The sequence below is a fragment of the Amborella trichopoda genome, chromosome 1, assembly GCF_054954075.1.
Source record: "Amborella trichopoda isolate Santa Cruz 75 chromosome 1, AtrichopodaSantaCruz75HAP2 v2.0, whole genome shotgun sequence".
Lineage (NCBI taxonomy): Eukaryota > Viridiplantae > Streptophyta > Magnoliopsida > Amborellales > Amborellaceae > Amborella > Amborella trichopoda.
This window is the reverse complement of record NC_142336.1, coordinates 57,246,444-57,263,087: the sequence shown is the minus strand read 5'-3', so window position 1 is coordinate 57,263,087 and position 16,644 is coordinate 57,246,444. Positions and strand designations below refer to the sequence as shown.

Here is a 16,644-nt window from a genome sequence, read left to right as displayed (position 1 = left end):
CAAGTCGGTGGGAATATGCCACTGACCACGCATAATTTGACAAGTTTGTTCGAAAAAGTACCGCTTACCTACGATACAAGAAGGTCCCAATAGGCTTTGCCTATCAGAAGATTGGCACTTAGATATTCTTGTACAGATACGAATGATGTTTTATTATGCCAATATTCATATTTTCCATTATCAACCAAATGCAACATAGATTGAAATTTATATCATTTTCCACAACATTCCCTTAAAATCTAACTCATACCAATACTATTCATTTAGAAATGGGTATAACAACCTTACCAATTGCTCCATCCAATGTAGAAACTTTTGATAATATTGATCACAAAGGAGGAGTTAAAATAATAATAATAATAATAATAATAAAATAATAAAAATACAAGAAAGAGTCCCTTCAGACACGCCAAAGGGAAGAGAGAGAAGCATTTAGTATCCCTTTAGAGAGAGAAACAGAGAGATGTTACTGTCCATCCACGAGACCGTAGCACGTAATGTTCCAAGGAATGAAGGAAAACCAACCGATTCCAGGTATTTGGAGAGATAGGAAGAGAAAATAGAAAGTCTTCAAAAGTTTATCAGATAAGGAATTTTTGCCAAATTTTTCGAGCGTATGGTTCGTTACTTTTCCCTCTCTATCTGTTGGTGTTTTTGGTCACTTTCTCTCTCTACTCATGCAACTCTTCCGAGTTTTGTTTGGATTACTTTCTCTCTCTACAACAGCGACAATGTGACCATACTGTCCATTTTGTGAAATAAACCACAACAAATAAGTTGCCAAAGGCACGTAAAATTAGGAAAAAAAAAGGGGCAAACTTCGGTGTTCAATGAGACTCGGCTCGAGCCGATTAAGCCGAGCTGAGTCGAACAATTTACCGCGGTTAAGAACACTGACAACAAGGCTTTGCCGCACGCCCACAAGAGGCACGCGCGTCCAGGATCCAACCGCCCAGATTCATCAACCGTGACTACTGATCCAATATCATCCGCTCGTTTTCCACGTCACCACGCGCGTTAACCATGTGTGAACCGCGGGGCCCCACCTCACGGAGGACGAGGTTGGCGCGAAATTTGTTTCCACTTTTCGGGAAATTGCGGCCAAACGAAATTCGAAGAAAAATAATTATAAAAAGAGAAAACATAAGTAAGAAATAAACATCATTTTTACAAATAGTTTCGTATATTATACATTTTACACTTAAATCCTATATTTTTATTTCATAATTTTTACATATCATAATTAAACTTAAATTCTGGACATTCACATTTCCTGCCATAAATATTAAAATTAATTCAATTTAAATCAACAAAATATCCTTATAAATTCTAAAATTCGAGGATATCCTATCATTTTGCTTATTTTAAATATTTGCTGGTGTTCTGATTAATTATAAGATGGTTGGAAATATCAGTTATGAAAGTTTGAACTCAAATCTTCCATACACAAAAACATACAAATAGACACTAGTGTCTTAAAATCCGACGATTTATATCGACCCTCAATTCGTAAGGACATCAATTGGGATTGAACTAGTTTTAGAATGGTATGGTCCCGGCCATTTTTCTTTTAAATCCCTTTTTTATATATATACATTTTTTGTTTTAGGCTTATTTAATATTTTCTTATATCCGATTCTAAATTGCTACAGTATAAACATCTATTTTTATTTTATTTTATTTATTTTTAATAGTTTTTTGGATCACAAATCTAGATCGATTCAGTATGTTGATCTCATGGTCTAGAGAAGATCCGGGTTTTGAAGCACTAATACACACTCTAAAAAGGTGGGCTTCAGTGCGTACAATTCATTAATTTCAATAATATGGATTTTTATTGTAAACCTTATAAATTTGAGAAAACTAATACCAAAATTAATTAATTAAGAAAAATTACTTGATAGAGCTGCAGTCTTATCAAAATAAATAAAATCTCACTTCATAACTCACCAAAAATTACAATTCAAGTACTCATCGATTGTCACGGTTTGAACATTATGGTTGTAAAAAAAAAGTGTGTGTGGTTTGTGTTGAGCTGAGGCTCTAAATAATCAAAGTAAAATACACCTTCAAATAATATCGAGAAATGTGGCATTAATACTGAAAATCTTTGTGATAACCTTAAAATATATATTCATATTTAATTATAAAATTTAAAACATAAAAAATAGTAGAGATCGAGCAGATATATGGAATCTTGAAAATTGAAAGTCCAAAAATAGGTTATAAGATGTACTATTTCTAAAACTTGAAATTTGTTTTTGCTCATGTCCATGCATCTCGATGTCGAGGTGATCAATTTGATAATATTTGGACATCAAAACAACCTCTTTGAGTGAAATAGAAATGGAATTTTTGAGGTGGGTTCTAATTTGATTGTTTAGGCTTTAGAGCTTTTGGCTTTCTCTCCCTATATATATATGAAAAATGATATTGTGAGACCTTTCGACACTTATGTGTGTAGGGTCCAAAAGGATTACTATTAATTTTGGCATAGATCACGAAAAAAGGTAGAGTCCGATACTCATATGATAACTTTTCTAGAGATCTGTGCCAAATTTAATGGTGATCATTTGAGTCCTACACACATAAGTGTGAGAGAGTATCATAAGATATATATATATATATATAGAAAAAGTATTTCCAACGTCTATAGGTGAAATGAATAGGGATTTGCCGTACCCTAATCACCGTCCAAATTTCATTACGCGGTCACGATTGTCCAGTAATGTTTTATTTTTCATTTTTTTTTAAATCAGAATGACCTGAAATTTGGAGGGTATGTACATCTTACAGAGGCGCATCTAATAAAATATAAAAAATATTATCCGTAAAAATAAATTGATTAAAATACCTTCAAAACTTTTCAGGGGTATTTTGGTCAATTTTTTAATGTAAAATATTTTTTTTATAATTTTCAAATATTCCTTTATTTTCTACAAATACACATTCCAAATTTCAGATCATCCCGATTTGTAGAAAAAAAATGAAAAATGAAACACAAATTGACAATCGTGACCACGCGATGAACTTTAGACAGTGATGGAAGTAGACGAATTTACTATTTATTTTTACCTATAAACGCTACGTAGTATTTTTCATATATATAAATATATAAAAGACCTAGTTTTTTGGTATTTTAAATTTTATTATCGGTTTTGAAAATTGTTTTAAAACTACCACGTAGATTTATGTACGAAAGTGTTTTTCAATAAAAGATTTGAGGTCGGGCTTCATTTTGTTTTCATAAAGCCGAAGCCTTACAGAAACCTCATTCGTTAATTAATGAATTTGTGTCTCGTCATATCGAGTGAAGCTTGTGGGGCCCACTGCGCCGCTGATATGCGTCCACGTGTCAAGGGACTGTTTAAAACCCATATGCCCAATAATTAGCTTAATACACTTATTCACGGCAAAACGGTTTATTTAAAGAGAAACTTATTATTAACGAATTTTTGGGTAATAAATAGTCTTGTCCAGACACATGCGCATGTGAGCCAGGCCGGGTTCTCCGGGCTAATAATGTTTCCTTTTTATTTTTAATTCTACATGATTACTATATTGCCCTTGGATTGTGTGAAGGTGGCCAGCTCCTCTCGTGGACGTGTGTTTTTTCCATTGGAAAAAGTTTATATAGTAGAACTACGGATGCAAACTTATACAGTAGAACTACGGATGCACCTCAAAAATCCATCGAAAAATGTAGTTTTAATGTTAAAATACCTTTTGGTTGATCATCTCGATATCGAGATATATGATTATAAAAAATAAAAATATTTTAAATTTAAAAAATAATGTATTTTACAACATATTATCTACACCTTCCATTTTTAAGATTTTCATATGTTTATAGATCTATTTGATTTTAACTATTTTTTAAATTTAAAATTTTGAGGGTGCGTTTTACCACTATAGCTACATATGCATCCAGATGCCAACTGCACCCTTTTTCATGTAACACCCAATTATTTATGGGATTGTATACAAATATACTATTTATCTTGGGTTGCGGTTTGTTTATAGCCACCTTTAAATCGTGTTGAGAAATGTGGTTTCAATACTGTAATAGTCTTAAAATATATTTTAATATTTAATTATTAAATTTTAAGCTTAAAAAACAGTGTAGAACTATAAAATTTTGAAAATTAACATTAAAAAAATGCGTTACAAGTTGCACTATTTCTAAAACTTAAAATCCATTTTTTTCTCATATCCATGCATCTTGATGCCGAGATGATCAATTTGATGATATTTAGGCATCAAAACCACCTCATCTTGTAAATTTTTCGAGGTAGGCTCTAATTTGATTGTTTAGAACCTCGGCTCTATATAAACTTTATCCTTTATCTTTTATATAAGAAGGTCACAATCATTGATGTCTGTTAAATTTCAAAATGGGTAGTTGTAAAAGTGTTCTTGAATAAACATAAAATTTCAAAATAAAATTATTGGACTTCCTAACTCATCCCAAACAAATAATTTAACATCTAATGAGTAGAAATGATTGTGACCTCCATTTACAGAAGATAAATGGTCTCTTTATAGATATTCCATTTGTTTATAGGGTGAGGTTTGTATCAGATATTGACTTTTAAGTTTTGTCGGAAGATGTAGTTCTGGTGTAGGAAACCTTACCACAACTTGAAAATTTATGCCGAAGTATGATTACGATATTTCAATTGTTTGAAAGGATTGAACAGATCTATATATTATTGAAATTTGTGAAAATATATTATCGAGATAACTTGTTACAATATGTATTATTTTTAGAATTTGAATTTTTTTTTTTTTTTTCTTTATAACCACGTATCTTGAGGTCTAGATGATGTAGTGGAAGGTTTTCTAATTTCAAGATGCTATTTTTTATTGGATTATCGAGGTGCACCATACTTTTATATTATAAAATTACAACCTTGCATAAAAAATTTATTTTTTTCTTTTTGTGTTTTCATATTCTTTTTAAAAATATTTTACGTCTAATTATTTTCCCCTTGTTTGTTGTAAGGTTTGATTGTGATTGAAAAATCGAGGATTGGGATCTTTAGCCATGAGATTTTAATTTAAGACTTATCTTGATTCTCTAGTTTCTAGAGTATGTTTTATTTATTTGTTAGCTATAAGTTGGAGATGTGCAATTTGAATTATATCCCATTGTGTCATAGATGATTCTAAATTTTGTCTCTATCTGACAAATTATTTTAAATTCAATTTTTTTGTAATTTGATCCAATATAATGTTGCATGCAACATGCAAATGACGACTATGAAGAACGGTCAACTTTGACAAGAAATTCAAATATCTAATTTAGAATAACCATTATAGTATGCACACATGACCACATAAACTCGAGCATGATAAAAGGTCATAAGCATCATCTCAAGACATTCCATTGGTGGACGGTAAAGAACACACTTTGGACCACAACCTGGGTTTGTCATTTTGCTTTCAGTCCCATTCCTTTCTTTTTAGAAATCTTAAACCCGGTGATCTAGATCGAGAATATCCGATCTGTATGAAATTCAATAAGTGGCGCACTAACTCTCCCCTGAATCCCCTTAAATTTATTTTTATTTTTAATTATTTTTTTCTGATTTACCTATCTAGCTGATCTACTTTAATACGTTGTAGTGTATAAAAAGATAAATCGATGACTCGAATTGCCCATCTGAAAAACCCATCAAAAGCGGATCGACAGGCAGTCGAGTAAATCAGCTAAAAAAAAAAAGAACGTAGGCAACAAAAAAAAAATATAAAAGCAATAAAAAAATAAGGATGGGCTTGGAGGCCCGCTGTTCCAGAAAACCGGGCGGTCCCACCAATTTCCATCCGAATTGGTATTTTGGGCAATCCACAAAACACGATTGTTAAGTCCCAATCACCTGTTCTTCACTAATAAGCACGTTCGAGTCTATTGGGTGATTTCAAGAATTACAAGGGTATCATGAGTAATTTCACCCATTCACCTAATGCATACAAAATTATTAGGAAAAAACCCACAAGGGCACAACCGTAATTGTTCCGGAACGAGAGAATTAGCGAGGGAATGTACAGAAAAAGTAAAAAGCAGTGGGTTAAATGGTTAACCCACGTGGGTTAAAATGGTCCCAAAAAGGCAATTGTCTGGTTGTAGGCTTGGTTAAGGGCAAGGGAGCCTTCCTCTGTCTCAATACCACGAAGCAAACCCCGCCTTTTTTTAGCTCCTCTGGTCTCACTACTGTCGGCTCCTCTCCCTCTGTACTCCATTTCCCGGCGAGTTTTCCGGCCAAAATTCACTTTCCGGCGACCTGATATCGAGGGACTTGTCGGAGGTGGGTACCCACTTCGCCGGAAGCTGCAGAGGTACTGGTGTTTCCCGCTCTTCACCGGCGTCGAGAATCTCGAGATAGATGGGAAAGCTTTTTCTTTGGTGATTTGGGTGGTTTTCCGGCGGGTTGGGGCATATTCCGGCGATCGTGAGCTCGGGGGAGTTTGGAGAAGGTGTTGGAGCTTGGGACCGGTGTCATTTTTTGGGGCTATTTTGTCGGGATTTTGGTTCACTTTTTCACTCTCTTTTTTGGTGCAAGGAAATAAGTATTTCGTTTTTTCCCGGCAATAGTGGGCTCTGGTTTGGTGTAGTATGTGACTTTTCCGGTGAGTTTTTTAGGATTCCGGTGAGGGGAAGCCGGATCTTGTGAGTTATGATGAAGTCTCAGGCGAATGGAGTGGTGAATAACCCTGGTGATGGTAAAACGCGAAACCCTGGTTCTGTTCTTTTCGCCTTTTATGTTTTCAGCTTGTAAAGTGGCTTTTGATTCGCAGGAACATTTTTTCTGATTACTTTGTGGTAATGGAAAGCTGTGCCCCGTTTTTTGGCCTCACAATTTTGCGCCATTATTTTTCACTTATTTTTTCTCTTTTTAATAAGTCTCAGTTGTTTTGGGGTTTGAAGTTATATATGGCCCTCTTATCTTTTGCTTTTTTACAACATGGAAGCAAAATTTGTTGGGATTTTCACTGAGACTTCATCTAAATAATGGCTGATTTTTCATATTGGGTACGTGTTTTTGCGACAATTTTGTTGTGGGTTCTTGTTGGGTCCTCATAAATACCTGTAAATGATGGTGGTTTCGTTATTGGGAGCTTTGGCTGGCTTAACAAGTTGATTATTTCATTCATGGGTTTGTAAAATGTCGCCTTCTCATTTTCTGTTTAGTTGACCTAGTTTGCTTGGAGTTGGTGTTTGGTTCAGTATTTTTTATGGCTTCATTTGTGGAATTGCAGGAGAGAGAAGGAGCATTAATCCTGAGCTATGGCATGCTTGTGCTGGCCCCCTGGTCTCATTGCCTCCTGTTGGAAGCCTTGTGGTCTACTTTCCACAGGGCCACAGTGAACAAGTAAGTGAGAGATTACACTCTGCTACTAAGCTGTCGCTTTTTCATATTCAATTCCTCTCACGGCCTTTCTCCATCACTTGTTATGATTATTTGTTAGTCCTTTTTCCTTTTTAAATGAGATTGTGTTTTTTTTTTATTTTTTTGTGAAATGTGTTGATTATATTTTGTTGGATGATTTTTAGGAAATGGGTTTATCTGTTTCTCTGCAAATGTATGTTTAATTTTTGTTTTGAGGAAAGTTGAAGGGGACTCAGCTTTTTACAAGGGATTCCATGTCTTGAAATCAAGGAAATAGAATTATGAGGGAATTGGATATACCATGTTTAGGTGTTAGAATTGAAAGGATGTATTCAATAAATTATTGCTGAGATTTATTCACTTTTGGGCTTTCAGGTTGCTGCCTCCATGCAGAAGGATACTGATAGTCACATACCAAACTATCCAAATCTACCCTCTAAGTTGATCTGCCTTCTGCACAATGTCACATTACATGTAAGTTAGCCTTTGAGCTTTTGTTGTTTACTTCACTTTTTGTTTCTCTGAATCTTTGTCATGGTTTATTTGGAGATATTGGTTGTTGCATTATGAAATTTTACATCAGTTGATCCGCTATGCGCATGTATGCTTTTCGTTAATCAGTGAACCACAAATTTTACTTTCAATCCAGATGGGACTTTAACCGTTCATTGCTTCCACTATAAGAGATGAGGGTATTTCAATTGATATTGTCTAATATATTATGTAAATTTGCCAGGCAGATGCAGAGACGGATGAAGTTTATGCTCAGATGACACTTCAACCTGTTAATACGGTGAGCAATTTCATCTGATCCGCCTTTTTAGCTGAAGGAATAATCAATACTGTGAAGTCAGGCAGCTTAAGTATATTGTTTTCTTCTTTTCTCCTGACTATCATTGTTTCATCTTTTTTCTGTAGTATGATAAGGAGGCATTGTTTGCATCAGATCTTGCGATGAAACCGAATAAGCCTCAAACTGAATTCTTCTGCAAAACATTGACAGCAAGTGATACGAGCACTCATGGTGGGTTCTCCGTGCCTCGACGTGCAGCTGAGAAGATCTTCCCTCCTCTTGTATGTGTATTATTCCTGCCATCCCTTGACATTGTGCTGTCTTTTTGCACATTCAAAATTTGTTTTGGGTTGTAGCCCTTGCATCATACCCGTTTTTATCTTGTGTGATTTCTTGTTGATTTTATAATTTACTTAGATTATTTTATCATCTTTAAAAATTACTTTTCATTGAAATCATAGACAAAAGGTTTTCTTTGTCATTGTGTTCTCTGATTGCGTAGTTAATTCTAGGATTTTACCATGACACCCCCTGCGCAAGAACTGACGGCCCGAGACTTGCATGACCACACTTGGACATTCCGCCATATATACCGAGGTGCCTATCTATTTTAATGCAAATTTAAGCTAGTGGATTCCTAAGTCCTTTGACTATGTATTTTGAGAAAAGGTTAACTGAGTCATTTTAATATTTCTACTCATTTGCTGTTAAATTGACCATAACTTCTCTACTGTGTATATTGTAGGTCAACCTAAACGGCATCTGCTTACAACTGGTTGGAGTGTGTTTGTCAGTTCGAAGAGGCTTTTTGCTGGCGACTCTGTCTTATTTATAAGGTACCAGTGCAAGCATTGAAGTTTGATATGCATGCGTGTTTTCTATTTCTTTTTCTTCTGCAAACTAGTGACAGAAAACTCAGTGGCTCGGCTTCAAGCTTTCGACCTGGCAGGGTCCCCGGTTCAGGGTCCAAAAACTCAGGACTTGCAGGAGTCTGACTTGGCCCTAGAACCTACTGTGTAATTTTGTAGACTTAGCTGAGTCACTGCTGAGACTCAGCCAGACTGGAACTTGAGCTCAGGCCATACCCAGTTTCAGGCTTGATTGCAAGTTTTCAATCACGGTTACAGAGTTCTAAATTTAGGTATTGTCAACATATGACAAAGAGTTGTGATCGGTTGATAAGTAGCACTCAATGACCAATCGAGTTATTATTAGCTACTAGCTTGAGATTTAGTAAACGGTGGTCCAATTATGAAGAGAAGGAAAAAGATCAATGAAATGGATAATACACTCAAACAAAATGGAACGACCTTTTAAATCAAGATATCATATTTCTTTTGCTTTGAACCATAGTATATCATGAGTGGCCAAGCACTAGGATCAACCTCTTACACATCTGTCTTGCAAATTATCTGTTTTGATTTTTGCTAATTGGTGTTCTTTTGTTAATTATGAGTAGGGATGAGAAACAACAGCTTCTTTTGGGCATAAGGCGAGCAAACAGGCAGCCTACAAACATTTCATCCTCTGTTTTATCTAGTGATAGCATGCATATCGGTATTCTAGCTGCTGCAGCCCATGCTGCAGCAAATCACAGCCCTTTCACTGTGTTCTACAATCCAAGGTCAGTATAAGCTTGATGTCTGTTTCATGCTAGTTTTGGTTTTGATTTCGAGACTACCTTAGGTTCCCCAGAAATGCTACACTTATATTGAAGGTAGAAAAAGGTGCGACAATGGGTGCATGGAAACTAATAAGTAAAGCACTTAGTTCTAAAATTTGTGTGTACTTTCTTGGGTTTACAGCAGTACTCACTGTTGCTTGAGTTGTGTGCTTTCATCAGTCCTCAACTAAATCTCATAGTTGTTGCACTTTTCAGAGCTTTTTTTGTTTAGCAATTCTTGAAGTCATTGTATTTTATTAGGGCAAGCCCGTCGGAATTTGTCATTCCATTGGCCAAATACAACAAGGCAATTTATGGTACTCAAGTATCACTTGGCATGCGGTTTCGGATGATGTTTGAAACCGAGGAGTCTGGGACACGCAGGTAATTAATACTGGAATCTTTCATTTATGGTTCCATAAATATGTATTAGTTTCAGTTTAACTTCAGACAAATCTTGAATGTTTGCACTTATTCTCCCTATTTTGGCAGGTATATGGGAACCATTACCGGTATCAGTGATCTTGATGCAGTGCGATGGAAGAATTCACAGTGGCGCAATCTGCAGGTACCCTTTCTGTCTTGCAATTTAACATTTAGTGTCTGCTGTTGGATTATATATTAAATATTGTTTAGAGTAATAACAGTTTGAGCAAAGGAATGCATCATCTCTACCATCGGTTGTCGAGGACAGATGGAGGTGTATGGTATTTGCATGCTACACGGAATGTATCGTGCATAGAGTACTGTTCCTCTATAAATATATATCTTTTAACCATTCAGTGACAACATTAGTGCAACTTGATATATATCCCAAGGAAAGAACACTATCTAGTCCAAAATAGTTTCTGCATGTTCTATACAGCTAATTTTTGACTTAACCTGTGTCCTACTTTCTTCCACAGGTTGGTTGGGATGAGTCAACAGCCGGTGAAAGGCGGAATCGAGTCTCCATTTGGGAGATTGAGCCAGTGGCAGCCCCCTTCTTTATCTATCCCCCTCCCTTCTTCCGAACCAAACGTCCGAGACAGCCAGGAATGCCAGGTAGACATACGTGTATTAATCGTTTCTTGTATTCTATTTGCCAGCTTAGTATCTCTTTATTCATAAACCAAACCAATCTTTTTCTCATGCATTATTTACTGTTGGTATTTTATCCTTTGTAGATGATGAATCTGATATAGAGAGCATCCTCAAGCGAACTATGCCATGGCTTGGAGATGAGATATGCATAAAGGACCCACAAGCGCATTCTCCCCCTGTAATCCCTGGACTAAGCCTAGTCCAGTGGATGAGCATGCAACAACAACAGCAACAACAGAACGCACTGCTCACTGGCCCCGGGGTCCAGCCTGACTACTTGCGCAACCCCATGGCTACTGCACAACCCATTTTACAAAACTATGCAGCCTCTGATCTCTCAAGGTTGCAATCCCAAATTTTGCAACAACAAAACAACCTTCCATTCAATGTTCCTAAGCTTCAGCAAACCCAACAACTACCTGACCTTAAGCCGCCCATGTCATGGCCATCAAACCAGTTAGCTCAAACAGTTGTAGGTGAAGTGAACCAGCACTCTCAGCCTCAGCCTCTGTCACAATCATTGCCACTCCCTCCCCAGCAACAACAGCAAAAGCAACAGAATTGTGTGATTAGTAATTCTACCTTCACTCAGAACCAAGTTCAGAACCCCCTTCTTCAAAGCCAAAACATGGGTCAGGCTCAAAACCCAATTCAGAACCAGCTTCTGCAGAGCCAAAGCATGTGTCAAACCCAAAATTCAATTCCGAACCAGCTCCAAGGCATGGTTCAAACCCAAAACCTGGTTCAGGGCCAGCTTTTGCTGGCCCAAGGCCTGGTTCAAGGCTCTATACAGCAGCCAAGGCCTGTTCAAAACACCTCACTTCAACAACAGCAGCAACAGCAGCAGCAGCAGCAGCAGCAGCAGCAGCAGCAGCAACAACAGCAACAGCAGCAGCAGCAGCAGCAGCAGCAGCAACAACAGCAGCAGCAACAACAACAACAACAACAACAACAGAGGCCACCACCACAGCAGCCTCAACAAAGTGTGGTTCAAAACCATCAACAGCCAAACCTACAGCCATCAGAGCATCAGTTGCAGATGCAAATGTTGCAGAATCAGCAACCTGAACTTCAAGAGCAGCAAAGACAGCAGCTCTTGTTGGAAGCCCAACAACAACTATCCCAACAGCTGATGCAACAATCTATTCCCTCAAATCAAACCCAACCACACCAACAATTGCATGGTGTGAACCCACTCTTATTTCATCAACAACATATACCGAAGAGTTCTTCCCAAACTGGTATCCAGTTCTCTCCCCATTCTATGCAACAAAAATTGCCCCAACAACAGCAGGTTATGTTACTTGAGAACCCGGCAAGTTGTCTATCGGCATCAACCAACCACCACTCGGCACCTAGCAATGGCCTAGTGGCCAACACAAGGGCAGCACAGTCAGGGGTCACTGATGAAGCCCCCTCTTGCTCGACCTCACCCTCGACAAACAATTGCTCGGTCATGACCCAACCTATATTGTCAAGAAACAACCGAAGTGGACCTAAGGTTGAGGATATCGTCCAATCAGCTGCTACTGTTATAAGCCCTGGCACCCTTGAAGCAATGGGATCTAATGGGGCTAGCACGGCCAAGGAATTGACACAACAGAAACCAGACTTTCAGATAAAGCCTTCTGTATCATTGCCAAAAACTCCAAGCCAAGCTGCTTTACAAACTTATCTTAATGCTGCACAAATGGATTACTTGGACACATCTTCATCTGCAACTTCAATCTGCCTTTCTCAAACTGAGGGTCCCACTTTGCAACAAAATTTCCCACTCTCTTCTTTCAACCCTTCACAACTAATGTTTAGGGAGGATGGGGAGATGCAGGCTGACCCAAGAAATAATGTTCTTTTTGGAGTTAATATTGACAGCCCACTGAATATTCCTACGACACCTGATCCCTTGTTGGTGAGGAGCTTGGTTAATGGAAAGGTTTTCCAGAACCAGATTCCCAATGGAAATGCCTCTACAAGCTATGGGACTCAGGGGGAAATCCAACAAGAGATCTCCACATCAATGGTTTCTCAATCTTTTGGAGTACCCAATTTACCATTCAATGGGGGGATGGATCCGAGCATGAGCGATGGAAGCTTCATGAACAGAAGCTCATGGCCTACACAGTTCCCCCGCATGAGGACATATACAAAGGTAAGAGCTTTTCTTGGTTTTGGGCCTTTTTTTTTTTTTTTATGCTAGAAAACTCCAATTTAAGAATTGGTGTCCTTGTGTGTTGTTGGATTTGTTTCTTTAGTTGGATACCACTGAATTGTTAACTTTCCATTTAAAAAGGTGTACAAACGTGGTGCGGTTGGAAGATCTATCGATATCACACGTTATAAGGGCTATGAGGAGCTTAGACATGATCTTGCTCTCATGTTTGGGATTGAAGGGCAGCTTGAGGATCCTCTGAGAACTGGCTGGAAACTAGTATACGTTGACAATGAGGGCGACATTCTACTTGTGGGGGATGACCCTTGGGAGTAAGTTTTACTAAAGTATTATAGTTTTAAGGAGTTTTCTGGTTGTATTATACGAAAACTAGAAACATCATATTCAACTTTTCCTGAAATACTCCCATGCAAGAAGATAACCGATTTGTTTAAATAAAGGAAAATTTGAATAATATATGAACATTAGAAATGAGTAGTTTTACATTTGAGCTGATTCATATATTTTCTGGTGAATCTTCAGTGAATTTGTGAGCTATGTCCAGAGCATTAGGATACTATCACCTGCCGAAGTTCAGCAAATGAGTCTGGATGGTGATTTAGGAAATGGAGTCCTCCAAAACCAGGCGTGTAGCAGCTCAGATGGTGGAAATGCTTGGAGAGGGGGACAATGTGACCAAAATTCTGCCAACCCATCGGCTGGATCATTTGAACATTCATGAAGAGAGAGTGTTTTAAAATCCAGATGTTGAGAAATTGGTTTCCTTTTTAAAATAGAATAGGCAGCTACCCAAAACGATGGGGTGGAGGTAAGTCTCCCCATTAGCTGCATGATCCAAAAATGGGTGGAGGTAGGTCTCCCCATTAGCTTCATGATCTGATGGGTAAAGCTTAAGCTATTACATTGGAAGGAGAGAGAGGCTTCAAGGATGGAAGAGGAGGGAACACATTGTTTTCTTAATGCATGGATTTGAAAGGGGTACCCTTTTTTGTTTTGGTTTAGTTGAAATGACCCAGAGATTACAGGAGCGTTCGGATGGTCAATCTGAAACTCATAAGGTTCTAGGCACAACAACATTTTAGATAGCAAAAAGGGGTAGACGGATCGTGAGGATTGAGCCGATCCATGGTTTTACTTTGTGGATCGTGCTGAGAGCTGCAAATAAATCATTGGCTCGTGGGTTCTGAAAGTGAAGCTTACTGGTATGTCTCCTGCTACCCATGGAAAGCTCTGTTGTATTATTAGTGCTTTTCTGAAGAAGGCTTGAATTTGCAGTGGTTCTGTAAAATTGTGCAGAAATCATCAACATTTTTCATGTGTAAATTATTTGGTAGGATTTAGATAATGTTAAAGAAAACTCATTAAAAGAGAATTTTGGACTCTAATTTATCTCTTGGAAATGCAAATGGATTTCTATGTTTTCAGTTCATGGGGTTGAGAGAGTTTGGTTATGTTTCACCATTAGGTAAGGTGGGTCTGCCTGGCGGGGAGAGGTTTCTAGACTTGCACTTTATAAAAAATTGTAAATATGTATTCTTGGGGTTCTCATTCATTTAGGTATCTTTTGGTGGGCTTTGGAAAAGCATATTTGGGGCTATATGGGCTTCCTTGGTCATATGGACACAAATGCACACAAGAAAATTCATTAAGACTGATTGTTTAGGCTTTAACTTGGTCTATGAGTAAGATATGCTTGTTTTGACCTTTTAAGGTATTTTTTTTGTTTTCCCCCCTTCAAGAGACATTCATTAGTATCAGGTTATTATGAGATTTCTTGCTACACTGGATCTAATCTCAACAGAATGAAAGGGTATGAGAAAGTCGTTCTTCATTAAAAGGTTTATATCAGAATGCTATTCTGGGGATTCTGTCGTGAATGGGAACAAAAGAACTGGTAACAATGTGAAAATACCAACTGGCTTCTTGGTTATAAATATTGGAAGAAGTGCTGCATTGGAAGCAACGGTTTTTAAAGGGTAGAAAAAAGGGCCCAAAAGGCAGACAAAAAGGTTGAGGACAAGAGCCAGGTATTAATGTTGGAAGGTGAAGCATCAGATAAAAAGAGCTCAAAACAAATGGAAGAAACAAGAACTTGTTAAAAATGAAAATATATAGGTACCTGGCTGTGAAATTGGCAAGTTTGATATAGGGAGTACGTACAGAATAAACGTTTGGGTGTTGGATGTAAGAGCTCAAAAATTTCAATTTTTTTTTTTTTTTTTTCAAACTGTGGTACTTCATGGGCTGTTAGATCTGTCAGATTTTACATCCAATGGATGGGGGTGATTGTGAGTGTCTTTTGCGTAAGGTAGAGTCTTTTTCTGTAAGAATTCTAAGCGTACGCTACAGCTGATTTATTTATTTATTTTTATGAAAGGAGTCCATGTTGTAGGTTCACTGAAGGATGTTTTTGTATAAAGGGATATGGGGATCAAGATCAAAGAATAGTCAATAGTTTGAGGATTTTCGTATAGGAACAAGATAAAGGAGTTTAAGAACGAAAAGGAATAGGATAAAGGAGTCCAAAAACCTCACTCTGGAATCTGCAAGAGAGAGAGAAAGAGTGTGTGTCAAGCTAATCTTCCACAAAAGCAAATGCAGGTAGTTTTTTCTTTCCTAGAGAGTTTATCTTCCACATAAACAAGTGAACGCCGGCTTTTAGATAATATTTTTTCTTTCTTCTTGAGAGAGAGAGAGGTTTATCAGCTTATCTGTCAATAAACAAATGCACTGCCTATTGTAGAGAATTCTTCCTCTGATTTTAGAGAAATTTTTTATTTTCTTTTGGATCAGGACAAGTCCATCGGTGACATGATCAATAATACCTAGGAAATTTATCTATTGAACATTTGCGCGTTTTGGACTATTCTAAGTTTCTAGCCCATCGATCATATGTATTTTGATTCGGATTTTTAAAATTAAACAACATTTAATTTACCTCTTCGGTTTTTTTGATAAATTTCTCATGATCATTTGACCAGTAAAAGTAATAACTTAAATATACACCAAATGTTTGATAATTTATCGGTAAAAAGTAATGCTTAAATAAATGTTTAAGATTATTAGAGAAATTTGAAAAGTAATGTTATAGAATCGCATCATCATTTAATAAGGATCACAAGATTTATTTTTTCCCTTCATGAAATGGATGTGCTAAAAAAACTTTTACTGGTTGCTCTTTTTCTCTAGTGGCCATCTATGTATTTAAAGCACTCCTCTTCTTGGAATCCATGGATCAATGTATTTAATTTAGTTTAAAGGAGTAAAGATAAACAGATCAATCTATTTAGTTTAAAAGAGTCAATGTATTTAATTTAGTTTGAAGGAGTAGAGATAAACTGATCAATCTATTTAGTTTAAAAAGAGTAGAAATACCTCTGAGTAGTGAAGCACTAAAAAGAGAAATTATGCATGTTCCTCCTTTATCTGCTCTGCTTTCTTCTCTTTCCTCTCCTTCTGAAAACAAAATTTGAAAGAATAAAAAAAACAGTAAGAGGCCTCTCTCTCTAGCTTTGCTTTGTTCCCATCTCTCTATACCTTTCCT

At 37.0% G+C, this 16,644-nt stretch overlaps 1 protein-coding gene and 1 long non-coding RNA gene across 2 annotated transcripts; one reads left to right on the top strand and one right to left on the bottom strand.

The window, feature by feature from the left end:
• Positions 1–6,185: 6,185 nt before the first annotated feature.
• LOC18440755 (auxin response factor 19) lies at positions 6,186–14,527 on the top strand. Its single transcript, XM_020671193.2, has 14 exons — positions 6,186–6,723; positions 7,261–7,373; positions 7,767–7,865; positions 8,128–8,184; positions 8,310–8,465; positions 8,697–8,781; positions 8,930–9,020; positions 9,644–9,808; positions 10,109–10,231; positions 10,340–10,415; positions 10,753–10,891; positions 11,014–13,079; positions 13,221–13,411; positions 13,623–14,527. The coding sequence occupies exons 1-14, from the start codon at positions 6,678–6,680 to the stop codon at positions 13,819–13,821; spliced, it is 3,606 nt and encodes a 1,201-aa protein (XP_020526852.2). The 5' UTR covers positions 6,186–6,677; the 3' UTR covers positions 13,822–14,527.
• On the bottom strand, positions 13,623–16,644 carry LOC148783946 (uncharacterized). Its single transcript, XR_016041509.1, has 2 exons — positions 16,476–16,644; positions 13,623–15,643 (listed from the first exon to the last, which is right to left on the bottom strand). It is a non-coding gene; the product is annotated as an uncharacterized LOC148783946 (long non-coding RNA).

What these genes read in the sequence shown, in the direction of transcription:
- LOC18440755 (XM_020671193.2), top strand. Translation starts at nt 6,678, where the DNA reads ATGATGAAGTCTCAGGCGAATGGAGTGGTGAATAACCCTGGTGATG. An exon ending in ATTCCGCCATATATACCGAG is followed by an intron (nt 8,782 to 8,929) that starts GTGCCTATCTAT and finishes TGTATATTGTAG; the next exon opens with GTCAACCTAAACGGCATCTG. An exon ending in ACTGTGTTCTACAATCCAAG is followed by an intron (nt 9,809 to 10,108) that starts GTCAGTATAAGC and finishes GTATTTTATTAG; the next exon opens with GGCAAGCCCGTCGGAATTTG.